The 14,928-nt window shown below is 39.0% G+C and overlaps 1 protein-coding gene across 1 annotated transcript; it reads left to right on the forward strand.

The window, feature by feature from the left end:
* Positions 1 to 5,676: 5,676 nt before the first annotated feature.
* On the forward strand, positions 5,677 to 7,179 carry LOC133703613 (uncharacterized). The gene has a single exon (XM_062128235.1). The coding sequence runs from the start codon at positions 5,677 to 5,679 to the stop codon at positions 7,177 to 7,179; it is 1,503 nt and encodes a 500-aa protein (XP_061984219.1).
* The last annotated feature ends 7,749 nt before the right edge of the window (positions 7,180 to 14,928 follow it).

Consider the following 14,928-nt stretch of genomic DNA (forward strand, 5'->3'; position numbering starts at 1 on the left):
AAAAACAAATTAAATTGAAATTTTCACGTTTTTTTTTTTCATTTTTTTGCTATCATCAATCATGTTTATCCCACATTAAATTAATAAACCTTAAAATTCTGAAGTTGCCTTATAGGCGTTGAAGGGAATATTTTAATTTATAGTTAATCCATTAATTTTAATTTATTTTTATTAGCTCCTCCTATCAGCGTGCATGAAGTATATATTTCTTAAGCGATACTGACGTGCGGGTGATTAATTGTATATGTGATGGTTAACATGCTAATCGAATGAGCTTCAACATTAATTCATTCTCGTTCTACTCATATATGCTGTGGAGCAAATTCACCCTTGCAAGTCGTGTTATTCTTGCCAAGACTGCCTTGAAATCTATGCCTATTTATTCCATATTGCATTAATCTTTAGGGTTCCTCAATCAATTTATGACTATTGACAAATTAATGAGTGTCCAAATTAACACATAACTTCTTTTGTTTATTGAGAGATATAAACACTTAAATTGTGTATTTAGAATTAAATAAAAATAATTAAGATAATTAATGGCAACACAAAAACATATTCATGAGAAAATATATAGCAAAGCTAATCTTTTGTAAAATATAATATTATAAGGGTGATGTGGTTCTTCTCTTAAAGCATAACTAATCACTTATATGAATATTTGAAACTACTGTATATTTTAGAATTTATAGTTTTTTTTAATCATTGGATGTCGATTCTTAATTTTTCTTAATATTACTTTTACCCCTCAATTCTGGAGAGTTTCTGGATGATATATGGATTTTTTGGGTTATATGTAAGAATAAAAGACAGCAGGCAACAAGAATCATGATATTATTTGAAACAATATCACCATTAATTTCGAAACCATGGAAATTTTATATAAAAAGAGACTGTATTATTTCAATAATTTTCTTTATTTCTTTATTATTTTATTATATATTGTGTTGTTTATAAAATTGCTTGGACTTCTGTAATGAGCTAGGAAAGGCTCTAAGATATCTAGGCACCATGCCTCCATGCAGTTTATTCCTTTAGTATTAAGCAGACATCTCAATTTACTCCTCATCAGCAGCTTTTATCCTGCCCGTCACAAAGAAAATAGATCAATATATTAGCAGCCAGGCAGAGATCATGAGAATTAAATTAAACATTTAAAAATAAATTCCTGGAATAATATTTAAAGAAGCAAAATAAATGAATGAATAAATAAAGAGAAATAATATCAATGTTTACTTGTCACAGTCTATATTATCAGGTATGAGCGGCGCCGGGAGCTGGACTTTGCACAGGCGAGGGAGTGCTTTGGCTCTATCGAGGATAACGCCCTTGTGCTTCAAATCTTCTTCCTTTAAACATTTACAGAGTTCCCTTTTGTCTTCCCTGTTGATAGCATGCTGACTTAGCCATTTTAGAGATTTACAACACTTGGCATCAGGTGATGAGACACTACCCAGCAAGAACGGGGCGCAGTTAAGCAATCCAGGCAAGCCTGTGCATGCATCGCTGCTATGGACAGAGTTTGCACTCGCAAGCAAAATCACTGCCCAAAAAACATAATACAACCCCATCTTTCTTTGTTCAGAGAAAGGTGCTAATATATTGAAGCGAAATAATATTTTCTTATTATTTCAATCAACGAAAAGATTACAATTTATACTAATGGTTCTACATCAGGATCCTGCACTATTGTCTATAATCAAGCCTCATTATTTACAAACAAGGAAACTAATAATTTAACGATTCAATTACAAGTTTATTGCCTATTCAGTGTTGATTTGGTTTATTGTCTAGTCAGTGCTAGATTTTCTTAACACTCCCCCTCAAGTTGAAGTGTATATTAATTATACCCAACTTATTAAATAAATTCTCAAACTGTGTGGAACTTAATGGCTTAGTAAATAAATATGTCGGTTGCTGTGTAGTTCGAATGTAGGATGTCTGAATCATTCCTGCTTGAATCTTCTCACGTATCAAGTGACAATCTATTTCGATGTGCTTTGTTCGCTCATGAAACACTAGTTTTGATGTGATGTGCATTACTGTTTGATTATCACAAAACAGAGTCATTGGTTGTCTGTGATTTATCTTCAAGTCCTTTAAAATATTTTTCAGCCATGTAATCTTGCAGCATGTAGTAGCCATGGAGCAATATTCTGCCTCTGCACTTGAACGCAATACCGTCGTCTGTTTCTTGGTCCTCCAAGAAATAGGTGCTCCTCCAAGTAAAATGCAATAACCGGTAACTGATCTCCTTGTGTCCTTACAACGAGCCCAATCAGCATAACAAAATGCTTGTAACTGAAGGTTACCCGTGGATGGTAACATGATGCCTTGTCCAGGTGTTTGCTTGATATATTTGAGGACTTGATGAGTTGCTGCCAAATGGGGTTGCCGAGATTTGTCCATGAACTGACTTAAGATGTCCACAACATAAGTTAAGTCGGGTCTAGTTATAGTCAATTATATCAACCTTCCAACTAACCTTCTGTATGTTGATTCATCCTCTAAGAGCTTCCCATCATATTGTGTTAATGATACATTTTGGTCCAAAGGAAACCGGATGGCTTGGCACCCAAAAATCCTGTATCATTCAAAATGTCGAGGGCGTATTTTCTCTATGACAAACTAATCCCATTCCGTGATCTTGCAACTTCTATGCCGAGAAAGTACTTAAGTTATCCCAAGTTTTTCAGCTTGAATTGTCTAGACAAGAAAAGCTTGGTGTTCTCTGTGTCCTGCAAATTGTTTCCAGCCAATATCACATCATCCACATTGTCATCACCCAATTTTGGGTGATTCCCTAAAATTCGTTTTTTTCCCAAAAAAATCAAAACAAAATAAAAAATCAAAATAAAATAAATAAAATAAAGGCTGCAAAAATAGGCGAAAATCAAGCTGCAATTTTCAGAAGAATTTCAAGGGCCAAGTGTATGCTGTTATGCCCAAAAATAGAAAAATGCAAATTCAAAGGTCAAATTAAATGAGTATTGGACGAATTTGCATGAAAATTAAGTTCAATGGCATAATTAAATTTTTAATGGGCCAATTTGATTTAATCATGGGCCAAATTGAATTTTAATTATGTTCAAGAATTAATTTAGGTCCAATTGAAGGAGTTAATTAAGTACAAGGACTTAATTACACTTTAAGCGGGTCAAAATTAATTTGAGGTCTTAATCGGTGAAAAATTAAGTTTGGGGGCCTAATTTGAACTTAATTGAAATATTGGAATTTTGAAAGACCTAATTTAATTTTTACCAAGTTTTTGCAAAAAAAAAAAAAAAAAAAAAAAACGGGTCACTGTTCATCATCTTCCCCGCGAAACTGCCCGAGTGGCAGACTTTAAGGAGCATTTTCGGCCTCGTTTCTTCCTCCAAATCCGACAACCCGTGCACCAAAATGTCCACAAGAAACCCCTTTATCCTCGAGAATGGTCCGGTCGGGTCGAAAAACTTTGAAACGGCTTCGTTTATTGGCCCAAAGTGGCCACCTCGTTCAGTCTGCAGCCTTGGATTGCCAAAATTTGGCAGCTCGAGGTGCACACTTTGAACCAACGGCTTGGATTACTCGAGTCGAATCAAGGGCTGAGACTTTTTCCACATTGAAGACAAGATTACCCTCTTTCCAGCCCTATAAATAGGAGCAATTTTTATGCTCAGAGGACGGAGGAAATCGAGCTCAAAGTTGGCCGAAAACCAGCCTTCTGTATTCATTTTTCCTGCAAACAATCCTTTTTCTGCTTCCTCTCTCCACCGTGGCCTTCAGCCACCACCACCTTCATCACCTGGCTTCTCACCATCATCCCCACCTCCAGTAGCCATAAAACCATCTCACGTGACAGTTGCACCACTTCTCTCCCTCTCTCCTCTGTAAAAATCTTCTCCTCTGCCACCGTGACTCCAGCAGCGGCGGCGACAGCAGAGGTAGCATCCACCACCTTGCCCAGAAGCTCTCTTCCTTCCCAAAGGCAGCCGGGGTAGCAGTTCTCTCCTCAGCCACACCAACAGCTCCAGCCGTGAGCTTTCCTTCTCCTCTGCAGGACTCGTTTCCTTCTTCTTCCAGCCGTGACCAGTGCACGCCGCCGGCCTCACCACCTCCAGTTGCACCGCGCTCCACCAGCCAGGCCGCCAACTCCCTCCACGCCAGGTAATTCTCTCCTCCCCTTCCCCTTCTTCTTCGTCGTCTCAGTTCTCTGTTCACTGAGTGAACAGTGGACGTGAATTATAATTCACGTCCTACTGTTCACGCATGAATAGTAGACGTGAATTATAATTCATGTCTACTGTTCATGCAGTGTATTATTATCTTTTTTTTTTTTTTCAAAAAAAAAAACAATTTCAAAAATTAAAAAAAAAAATCCAAAAAAACTCAAAAATCATTTTAAAAAAAACTTATGACTCTTTTAAATATTTTTCTGCCAAGTTTGCTTAATATTGGATTGTATACTTACATTGTAAGATACAAGTCCGATATTAAAATACTCGGTTTTCTCTGAAATATTTTTTTTTAAAAAAAAAAAAAATTTCAAAAAAAAGAAAAAATATTTTATAGCATACGGCCAAGTCCTAAAGAATTTTCCAAGCATGTTTTCAAAAGAAATTCTATCTTTCTCACATTTTAAAAATCCAAAAAAAATGGATATCATAACTAGTTATGATCATCCATTAGGGTTTGGCCAAAATATCAAAAACCTTTTTCCAACCTTTTTTTTAGGATCCAGATGTAGGCTTTAATATTTGTGGGGTGTAAAATTACACGATAAAGTACACCCTCGGGTATTAAAGATACAAGGTGTAAATAAATGCAATCCTAAAATTTAGATTTTAGAATGGTTAGGATTTAACCCAATAAGATAGAGACTCCCTCACGAAGGGAGATCTGTCTTGAACCTTAGAAAAGACCAACGAATAGAAACTCGACCTAGAAAAAAATAATCAAACAACAATGCAGCTTACCTTAGGTAGGGTGCACTGGGGGTGATGCGTCTTCCCCTTGCACAACCAGTCCCTTACTCAGACTCTCGCAGACCATAGGTTCCTAGTGACCATAATACTAGGTGGCGACTCCAAAGAACCAAGCAAAACACAAATAATAGAAAAAATCGCCAGCGGACGCCGCGCGAATTTCCGACGTGCGACAGAATGGCGACTCCACTGGGGATAGCCATGTCTGGTCGGACTAAGCATTGATTGTTTGATTGTTTTCCTTTTGTTGGTCTTTAATTTTAGCTCGCATTTTTACTGCTTTAGCATGCATTTTAATTTTGCGAATAAACCCAATTCTAGGATTAGGTGGGGAGTAGCGGTCTGCCTCATGACTTTCAGTCGGGGTTCAGATTCGTGAAACATCCAACTATAAACTGAGTGTTTACTCGGTAATGGCGGTCACAATGTGTCCCAACCATTCCTTGTAAACCCCTATACTGCCTTCACGTGAGGTGGTCACTGGGCAGTTCATAGACCCTTTTAAGACTAGGTAGAAAGTCTACCCATCATGTAATGACCTAAAACCTTCCTTTAGAGCATGAACCCCTTACATATTCATTTTGCATGGGTGTACCTACATTTGCATCCACACACATACATCCATCCATTGTAAATAACATACATACATGCAACAGGTTGAAATATAGGTCCCCAAATAGCCTATAACACCCGACTCTGAACACAAAACATGGAAGGTGAAGAGCGTGCTCACTGTGACGCCCATTTCCAAGAAGAGTTAGAATCTCTGAAAGCAAGCGTGGCTCGCCTCACTAGCTTACTTGAGCAAACACTTAGAAATGCCTCTGGTGAAGGTCCTTCCAACCGGCCTGCTATTTTTGTTCAACCTCCAGCAACAGTTCAACTCGAAGAAACAATGAGTGAACATGGTCATGAACCTCCACACAATCCAGCTTTTGTGCACTCAATGCCACCAGCACCAACCCCCACAGTCATAGATGCATTTGCCAATAAGTCCCACAAGACCAAGTCATCTGATAACATTGATAAGATGGCAGCGCTAGAAGCCCGAATCAGAGCCATTGAGAGGGTAGACTTGTACGATCCAGTACGAGCAGTAGAAATGTGCTTGGTCCCAAATGTGGTTGTCCCGAAGAAATTTCGTGTTCCTGAATTTATCAAATATATTGGGACACAATGCCCCACAACTCATCTCAAATCCTACTGTAACAAAATGGCAGAAGTAGTACATGATGAAAAACTACTGATGCATTTTTTCCAAGATAGCTTAAGTGGGGCGGCATTAAACTGGTACATGAGATTGGACAACACCAAGATCCAAAGATGGAAAGACTTGGTGGATGCTTTTGTCAAGCAATACAAGTATAATATGGACATCACTCCTGACAGAACCAGTTTGTCCAACTTAGAGAAAAGGGACATGGAAAGCATAAGGGAATATGCTCAAAGGTGGAGAGACCTAGCTGCTCAAGTACATCCTCCACTCCTGGATAAAGAGATGGTCACTCTATTTGCCAACACGCTCAAAGACCCATACTACGAGCATGTGATTGGTAGTTCGGCCCAACAATTTACTGACGCTGTGGCAGTAGCTGAACGCATAGAGCAAGGAGTAAAGAGTGGTAGAATCTCTGCATCTGTGGAGAAAAGAGGCTTTGAAGATAAAAAGAAAGAGGTTGACTATGTTGAAAGTGGATATAGGGGTAGGAAGAACCCATTCCAGAACTATCACACTCCATCCCCTTCACCCCAAATTTCTAACATCAATCTCAGCCCTACATTCCTCACAAGAAAACCTAAGCCTCAAACCAAACACCAAAGAGTCCAAGAGCAACTACCTCCATTACCGTTGCCCTTAAATGAGATGTACCAAAAGCTACTGAGCATCGGGCATATAGCTCCAGAACCTTTGACACCTTTGCAACCACCTTACCCCAACTGGTACAAGCCTGACCTCACTTGCGAGTACCATGCTGGTGCTGCGGGACACAACATTCATACTTGCAGTGCCTTCAAGAAGAGGCTCATGCATTTGATTAAAGCTGGATGGATAACCTTCGAAGGAACTCCAAACGTGAGTTCGAACCGTTTACCCAATCATGCTTCAGGTACCGGATCGGTGAATGCATTGGAGGTGGAATGCTCCGAAAACCTCAAAGCACTGATGGCAAGAGCAAGGTGTGAAAAAGGAAATGTGCACTCTCAAGGATAGAGGACCAAGTTCTGCTATAGAATGGGAAGATGGAGCCTACCCAATTATTTCCTTTTGTTTGATCATGTCTGTTTCAACCTGTTTTAGTCTTATTAGCAATTTAGCTCATAATGCCATAAGACTTTCTCTCTCAAATGAGCCTTTCCTGTTAATAAAACCATGTGTTTTCCTGTGTTCATGACATGCCTTCATTTTTTTGTTGTTTCATGCAAATAACACATTGAACATAACCTTTAAACATGAAACCATTGCGCCAAGAATCTTTGGGCGTGTTTCCCCTTTCTTCCAAAACTATGCATGTTTTCACAAGGATTTTTGGGAAATCAAAGTTTAGTACAAAAACAGAAATCATGTTGGTGTCTGTTCAAATAAACGAGTTCTGAAAATTCAGGTGATTCCTTAGAGAGGTAACCATACACCTAAAAAAACCCAAAAAAAAACAACAGAATGAAGTGACTCTAAAAGCTGAGCTTTATTTGCATGACTAATGAGAAATCACTCTGCATACTCGCATGAAAGCAAGGCTTACCGATCCTAAATGCATGCATTTGAGATGAAGAAAGGCCATCTTTGATAATCCTTTCACAAGGCTGAAATATATCCTTTGCAATCCCCTTTTGAGCCTAATGCATTTTCCTTGAAAAATAACCTTAGCTAGGATCACACCCTACACTGGGGGGCAAGTGCCAAAAAAATCCTCAATGATTGAAAGTGCCCAAATAACTCTTGGGGGCATGAAAAACCTTAACGATTGAAAGTGCTCGAACAATACTGGGGGGCATAAAAGAAAATTCTCAATCATCGAGGGTGTCCATACAAAGCTGGGGGGCATGAAAACAAAATCCAAAGGATCCAAAATTCTGAGCATAAAAAAGTCAAGCCAATGCAATGATGCTCAAAATCAAATGAAAAGAGAAAGAGCTCAAGTCCAACACTGGGGGGCACCGTGGACCATTTTACAAATCAATTCCAAGGTCCAGAAATGTATGAACAAAAAATGTTGGGATATAAGCACTAGTGATCCTTAGTCTTAAAGTCCCTTAAACACCTTTTGAGCCTACAAATATCCTTTTCTCTATAGCCAAGAGCCCAAGCCTACATTACGTGCCTAATCAAGCCCTTTCTGATCAAAGGCAAGCAATTTGGATCGGTAGGCAGTGCTTTCTCATGCGAAACAAAATCATTATTCATGCAAATAAAATGAATGCTTTGAAAGACGGTTCTCAATAACCCTCAAATTGACATTTCAACCCTTTTGTGACCAACCAGATGTCACTTCTTCACATTTTCGTCGAAAGACAGTTCTCAATAACCCTCAAATTGATATTCCAAACTTTTGTGACCATCCAAATGTCACTTCATATTTTTCACCAAAATCAAAACCAAAAGTTTTCATCACATCTGAAAACCTCTCAATAGGAATCACTTGATTTTCTTCAGAATGAGTTTGCTTTCAACAAACATCAAAATGATTTCTGTGTCTGGAATAGCTTTGAAATTCCAAAAATTCATCATGGAAACAATTCCTTGTAAATAACTAGACCTTCCTTCACCTAGCCTCATCCTCAAACCTGATTTGAATACTTGGGGGCATGATCAAGCTAGGCGGCAATCAAAAACATCTGGTAGAGTCGGCTTCATGATTCCCTTTTCCCTTTCTAGGAAAAATGTTGGGCAAAATTGGCAACCCTTGAGGTAAAGGGGTGGAGGACAAAGAAGTGTGATGGTATTCAATCCTTCCTAGAGGTCAAAATCACAAGATATGACTCGAGTAAGCAAGAGCGAAAAGAGCCATCGAAGCTTACTATCAGAGACTCAAACTTTTGAGAAAATCAGAACTCCATGAAGAAAGGAGAACTCCATGAAGAAAAAAAAGGGACCTACATTTCTCAGGTAAGTATACATGCATATTGATCATGATGCATAACCTTCATCTTGATAGATTAGTGTCTCACAATCACCGCTTTTTGAGTGGGCTTTCGAGCCCTCACCTTTTAGGTAGTGTGTTCTCTAACCCTACCTCCTCTTTTTAGTGGGCTTTCGAGCTCTCACTTCTTAGGTAGTGTGTTCTTTAACCCTACCTCCTTTTTTTAGTGGGCCTTCGTGCCCTCACACCTTAGGTAGTGTGTTTTCTAACCTTGCCTCCTTTTTTGAATGGGCTTTTGAGCCCTCACCTCTTAGGTAGTGTGGTCTTTAACCCTACCTCCTTTTTTAAGTGGGCCTTCGTGCCCTCACATCTTAGGTAGCGTGTTTTCCAACCCTACTTCCTTTTTCGAGTGGGCTTTCGAGCCCTCACATCTTAGGTAGTGTGTTTTCCAACCATACCTCTTTTTTAGTGGGCTTTCGAGCCCTCACATTTTAGATAGTATGCTTTCTAGCCCTGTCTACCATCCTTTTTAGTGCGCCTTAGAGCCATTAACCACCTTAGGTAGTGTGTTTTCCAACCCTGCCTCCTTTAGTGCGCCTTAGAGCCATCACACCTTAGGTAGTGTGTTTTCCAACCTTACCTCCTTTTTAATGGGCTTTCGAGCCCTCACACCTTAGGTAGTGTGTTTCCCAACCATACCTCCTTTTAGTGTGCCTTAGAGCCCTTACCTCTTAGGTAGTGTGTTTTCCAACCCTGCCTCTTCTTTAGTGTGCCTCCGAGCCATCACACCTTCGGTAGTGTGTTTTCCAACCATACCTCCTTTTTAGTGCGCCTTAGAGCCATTAACCACCTTAGGTAGTGTGTTTCCCAACCATACCTCCTTTTTAGTGCGCCTTAGAGCCATCAACCACCTTAGGTAGTGTGTTTTCCAACCATACCTCCTTTTTAGTGCGCCTTAGAGCCATTAACCACCTTAGGTAGTGTGTTTCCCAACCATACCTCCTTTTTAGTGCGCCTTAGAGCCATCAACCACCTTAGGTAGTGTGTTTTCCAACCATACCTTCTTTTTAGTGCGCCTTAGAGCCATCAACCACCTTAGGTAGTGTGTTTTCCAACCATGCCTCCTTTTAGTGCGCCTTAGAGCCATCAACCACTTTAGGTAGTGTGTTTTCCAACCTTGCCTCCTTTAGTGCGCCTTAGAGCCATCACACCTTAGGTAGTGTGTTTTCCAACCATGCCTCCTTTTAGCTCTCCTTCGAGCCATTAACCATCTCAGGTAGTGTGTTTTCTAACCATGCCTCCTTTTAATGTGCCTTTGAGCCAACCATACCTCCTTTTTAGTGCGCCTTCGAGCCATCACACCTTAGGTAACGTGTTTTCCAACCCTGCCTCTTTTTAATGTGCCTTAGGGCCATCCACCATCTTAGGTAGTGAGTTTTCCAACCCTGCCTCTTTTTAAGTGCGCCTTAGAGCCATCAACCACCTTAGGTAGTGTGTTTTCCAACCATACCTCTTTTTAATGTGCCTTCGAGCCATCACACCTTAGGTAGTGTGTTTTCTAACCCTGCCTCCTCTTTTGAATGTGCCTTAGAGCCATCAACCATCTTAGGTAGTGCGTTGTCCAACCCTGCCTCTTTTTAAGAGCTCCCTCGAGTCCTAACCTTTTAGGTAGGGTGTTTTTCTAACCTTACCTCCTTTCGAGTGCGCTCTCTAACCCTCAAGAGGATTCATCATTCCTCAACAAGATGAGTCAACCATATCTCATCCTTTTTTCTTCTTTACAACGCTTACTATCTAAAGTCTTTTACAAGACTTTCTACCGTAAGCATTGTAAAGAGGGGGGCAACTGTCATCACCCAATTTTGGGTGATTCCCCAAAATTCGTTTTTTTCCCAAAAAAATCAAAACAAAATAAAAAATCAAAATAAAATAAATAAAATAAAGGCTGCAAAAATAGGCGAAAATCAAGCTGCAATTTTCAGAAGAATTTCAAGGGCCAAGTGTATGCTGTTATGCCCAAAAATAGAAAAATGCAAATTCAAAGGTCAAATTAAATGAGTATTGGACGAATTTGCATGAAAATTAAGTTCAATGGCATAATTAAATTTTTAATGGGCCAATTTGATTTAATCATGGGCCAAATTGAATTTTAATTATGTTCAAGAATTAATTTAGGTCCAATTGAAGGAGTTAATTAAGTACAAGGACTTAATTACACTTTAAGCGGGTCAAAATTAATTTGAGGTCTTAATCGGTGAAAAATTAAGTTTGGGGGCCTAATTTGAACTTAATTGAAATATTAGAATTTTGAAAGACCTAATTTAATTTTTACCAAGTTTTTGCAAAAAAAAAAAAAAAAAAAAAAAACGGGTCACTGTTCATCATCTTCCCCGCGAAACTGCCCGAGTGGCAGACTTTAAGGAGCATTTTCGGCCTCGTTTCTTCCTCCAAATCCGACAACCCGTGCACCAAAATGTCCACAAGAAACCCCTTTATCCTCGAGAATGGTCCGGTCGGGTCGAAAAACTTTGAAACGGCTTCGTTTATTGGCCCAAAGTGGCCACCTCGTTCAGTCTGCAGCCTTGGATTGCCAAAATTTGGCAGCTCGAGGTGCACACTTTGAACCAACGGCTTGGATTACTCGAGTCGAATCAAGGGCTGAGACTTTTTCCACATTGAAGACAAGATTACCCTCTTTCCAGCCCTATAAATAGGAGCAATTTTTATGCTCAGAGGACGGAGGAAATCGAGCTCAAAGTTGGCCGAAAACCAGCCTTCTGTATTCATTTTTCCTGCAAACAATCCTTTTTCTGCTTCCTCTCTCCACCGTGGCCTTCAGCCACCACCACCTTCATCACCTGGCTTCTCACCATCATCCCCACCTCCAGTAGCCATAAAACCATCTCACGTGACAGTTGCACCACTTCTCTCCCTCTCTCCTCTGTAAAAATCTTCTCCTCTGCCACCGTGACTCCAGCAGCGGCGGCGACAGCAGAGGTAGCATCCACCACCTTGCCCAGAAGCTCTCTTCCTTCCCAAAGGCAGCCGGGGTAGCAGTTCTCTCCTCAGCCACACCAACAGCTCCAGCCGTGAGCTTTCCTTCTCCTCTGCAGGACTCGTTTCCTTCTTCTTCCAGCCGTGACCAGTGCACGCCGCCGGCCTCACCACCTCCAGTTGCACCGCGCTCCACCAGCCAGGCCGCCAACTCCCTCCACGCCAGGTAATTCTCTCCTCCCCTTCCCCTTCTTCTTCGTCGTCTCAGTTCTCTGTTCACTGAGTGAACAGTGGACGTGAATTATAATTCACGTCCTACTGTTCACGCATGAATAGTAGACGTGAATTATAATTCATGTCTACTGTTCATGCAGTGTATTATTATCTTTTTTTTTTTTTTTCAAAAAAAAAAACAATTTCAAAAATTAAAAAAAAAATCCAAAAAAACTCAAAAATCATTTTAAAAAAAACTTATGACTCTTTTAAATATTTTTCTGCCAAGTTTGCTTAATATTGGATTGTATACTTACATTGTAAGATACAAGTCCGATATTAAAATACTCGGTTTTCTCTGAAATATTTTTTTTAAAAAAAAAAAAAAATTTCAAAAAAAAGAAAAAATATTTTATAGCATACGGCCAAGTCCTAAAGAATTTTCCAAGCATGTTTTCAAAAGAAATTCTATCTTTCTCACATTTTAAAAATCCAAAAAAAATGGATATCATAACTAGTTATGATCATCCATTAGGGTTTGGCCAAAATATCAAAAACCTTTTTCCAACCTTTTTTTTAGGATCCAGATGTAGGCTTTAATATTTGTGGGGTGTAAAATTACACGATAAAGTACACCCTCGGGTATTAAAGATACAAGGTGTAAATAAATGCAATCCTAAAATTTAGATTTTAGAATGGTTAGGATTTAACCCAATAAGATAGAGACTCCCTCACGAAGGGAGATCTGTCTTGAACCTTAGAAAAGACCAACGAATAGAAACTCGACCTAGAAAAAAATAATCAAACAACAATGCAGCTTACCTTAGGTAGGGTGCACTGGGGGTGATGCGTCTTCCCCTTGCACAACCAGTCCCTTACTCAGACTCTCGCAGACCATAGGTTCCTAGTGACCATAATACTAGGTGGCGACTCCAAAGAACCAAGCAAAACACAAATAATAGAAAAAATCGCCAGCGGACGCCGCGCGAATTTCCGACGTGCGACACACATATATCAGTATTGCTAGAAAGTTACCCTGATAGCTACGGAGGACTAAAGAATAATCAGATAAAGACCGGTGGAATCCTGCAACCTTGAGTGCATTGGACATGTAACAACTCGGCTTTTCAAGCCCAAAACAACAGGAAAAAATTTTTTTTGTACTTGACACACATCGTGTTGATTATCGGCGAACATGTTCCCTTCACATCATCAATATACAATCTATACATCAACAACAATCAACATTTTATTTAAAAGTGAATCTTACGTAAACTCATAATATTATGTTTGCATGATTAGAAGTTCACATTTAAAATATACATACATAGACATGAGTTTGTATTCTATCCTACAAATAGTCATCACAAATTTAATCTAAAAGGATCTAATAATAGTTATACATTCAGTACATTGATTCATATAAAATACATCATGATTTAAAGTGCAACTACATGATTCCTTGCAAAAGTAGGTTCTCGTGTATTGGGTTTCCTAGGCACCTTATTGGTATGACGTCCCTACTGCAGTATAAAATATTTTCAAGAATGCAATTACTTAATAATAATAAGAAGAAGAAAACAAGACATAACAAGTATAAAATTATACATTCGTATACTACAAGTTTGTTTGAGAAATAACAATAAAACATGTACATCTACTAACAAAATACATATACTAAAAAAACAATAAAATTGACATTTAAATGTTAGAATTTAAAAAGATAGAATTATTTACGAAAATTGATAAAATCCGTCGATAAATCAGAACACGAATGATGTGACCACAAAACTTCAAAAAATATAACTTGTTGTGCTGAGATGAGGGAGATTTTTGTTTGGAGGGAGGGGGGCTGGTTGTTTGCAGATGGGGAGAGTTGGGATTAGGAAGAAGAAGGATAAATAGGGGAGAAGAGGGTCGGGAGAGAGGGCATATATTAACTTTTTCCAACAGTTTCACCGATGGAATAATCTGTCGGTGCGTCCATCGGCTATTCTGACGGAAAAATCAACACGTCACCGTACGGATCTGCCATTTCGAATCCCTCGATAATTCCGTCGGTATTTTAAATGGTGAACCGGTCACATCACTGTACGGAGCTGCAGTTTTGAATCCGTCGGTGATTTTGTCGGTAAAAATCACCTGCAAAAACCTCCACGTTAGCGAACCGCCTTGGGACAACTGTATAGTAAAGATAGCAGGCAACAAGGATCATAATATTATCCAAGCAATATCACCATTAATTTCAAAACCATAGAAATTTTATATAAAAAGAGACTGTATTATTTCAATAATTTTCTTTATTTCTTTATTATTTTATTATATATTGTGTTGTTCATAAAATTGCTTGGACTTCTGTAAGGAGCCAGGAAAGGCTCTAAGATATATCTAGGCACCATGCCTCCATGCAGTTTATTCCTTTAGTATTAGGCAGACATCTCAATTTACTCCTCATCAGCAGCTTTTATCCTGCCCATCACAAAGAAAATAGATCAATATATTAGCAGCCAGGCAGAGATCATGAGAATTAAATTAAACATTTAAAAATAAATTCCTGGAATATTTAAAGAAGCAAAATAAATGAATGAATAAATAAAGAGAAATAATATCAATGTTTACTTGTCACAGTCTATATTATCAGGTATGAGCGGCACCGGGAGCTGGACTTTGCACAG

Source organism: Populus nigra, chromosome 9 (assembly GCF_951802175.1).
Source record: "Populus nigra chromosome 9, ddPopNigr1.1, whole genome shotgun sequence".
Lineage (NCBI taxonomy): Eukaryota > Viridiplantae > Streptophyta > Magnoliopsida > Malpighiales > Salicaceae > Populus > Populus nigra.

Bases quoted from the DNA above. Each gene is read 5' to 3' on its own strand.
- LOC133703613 (XM_062128235.1), top strand. From the start codon at position 5,677: ATGGAAGGTGAAGAGCGTGCTCACTGTGACGCCCATTTCCAAGAAGAG.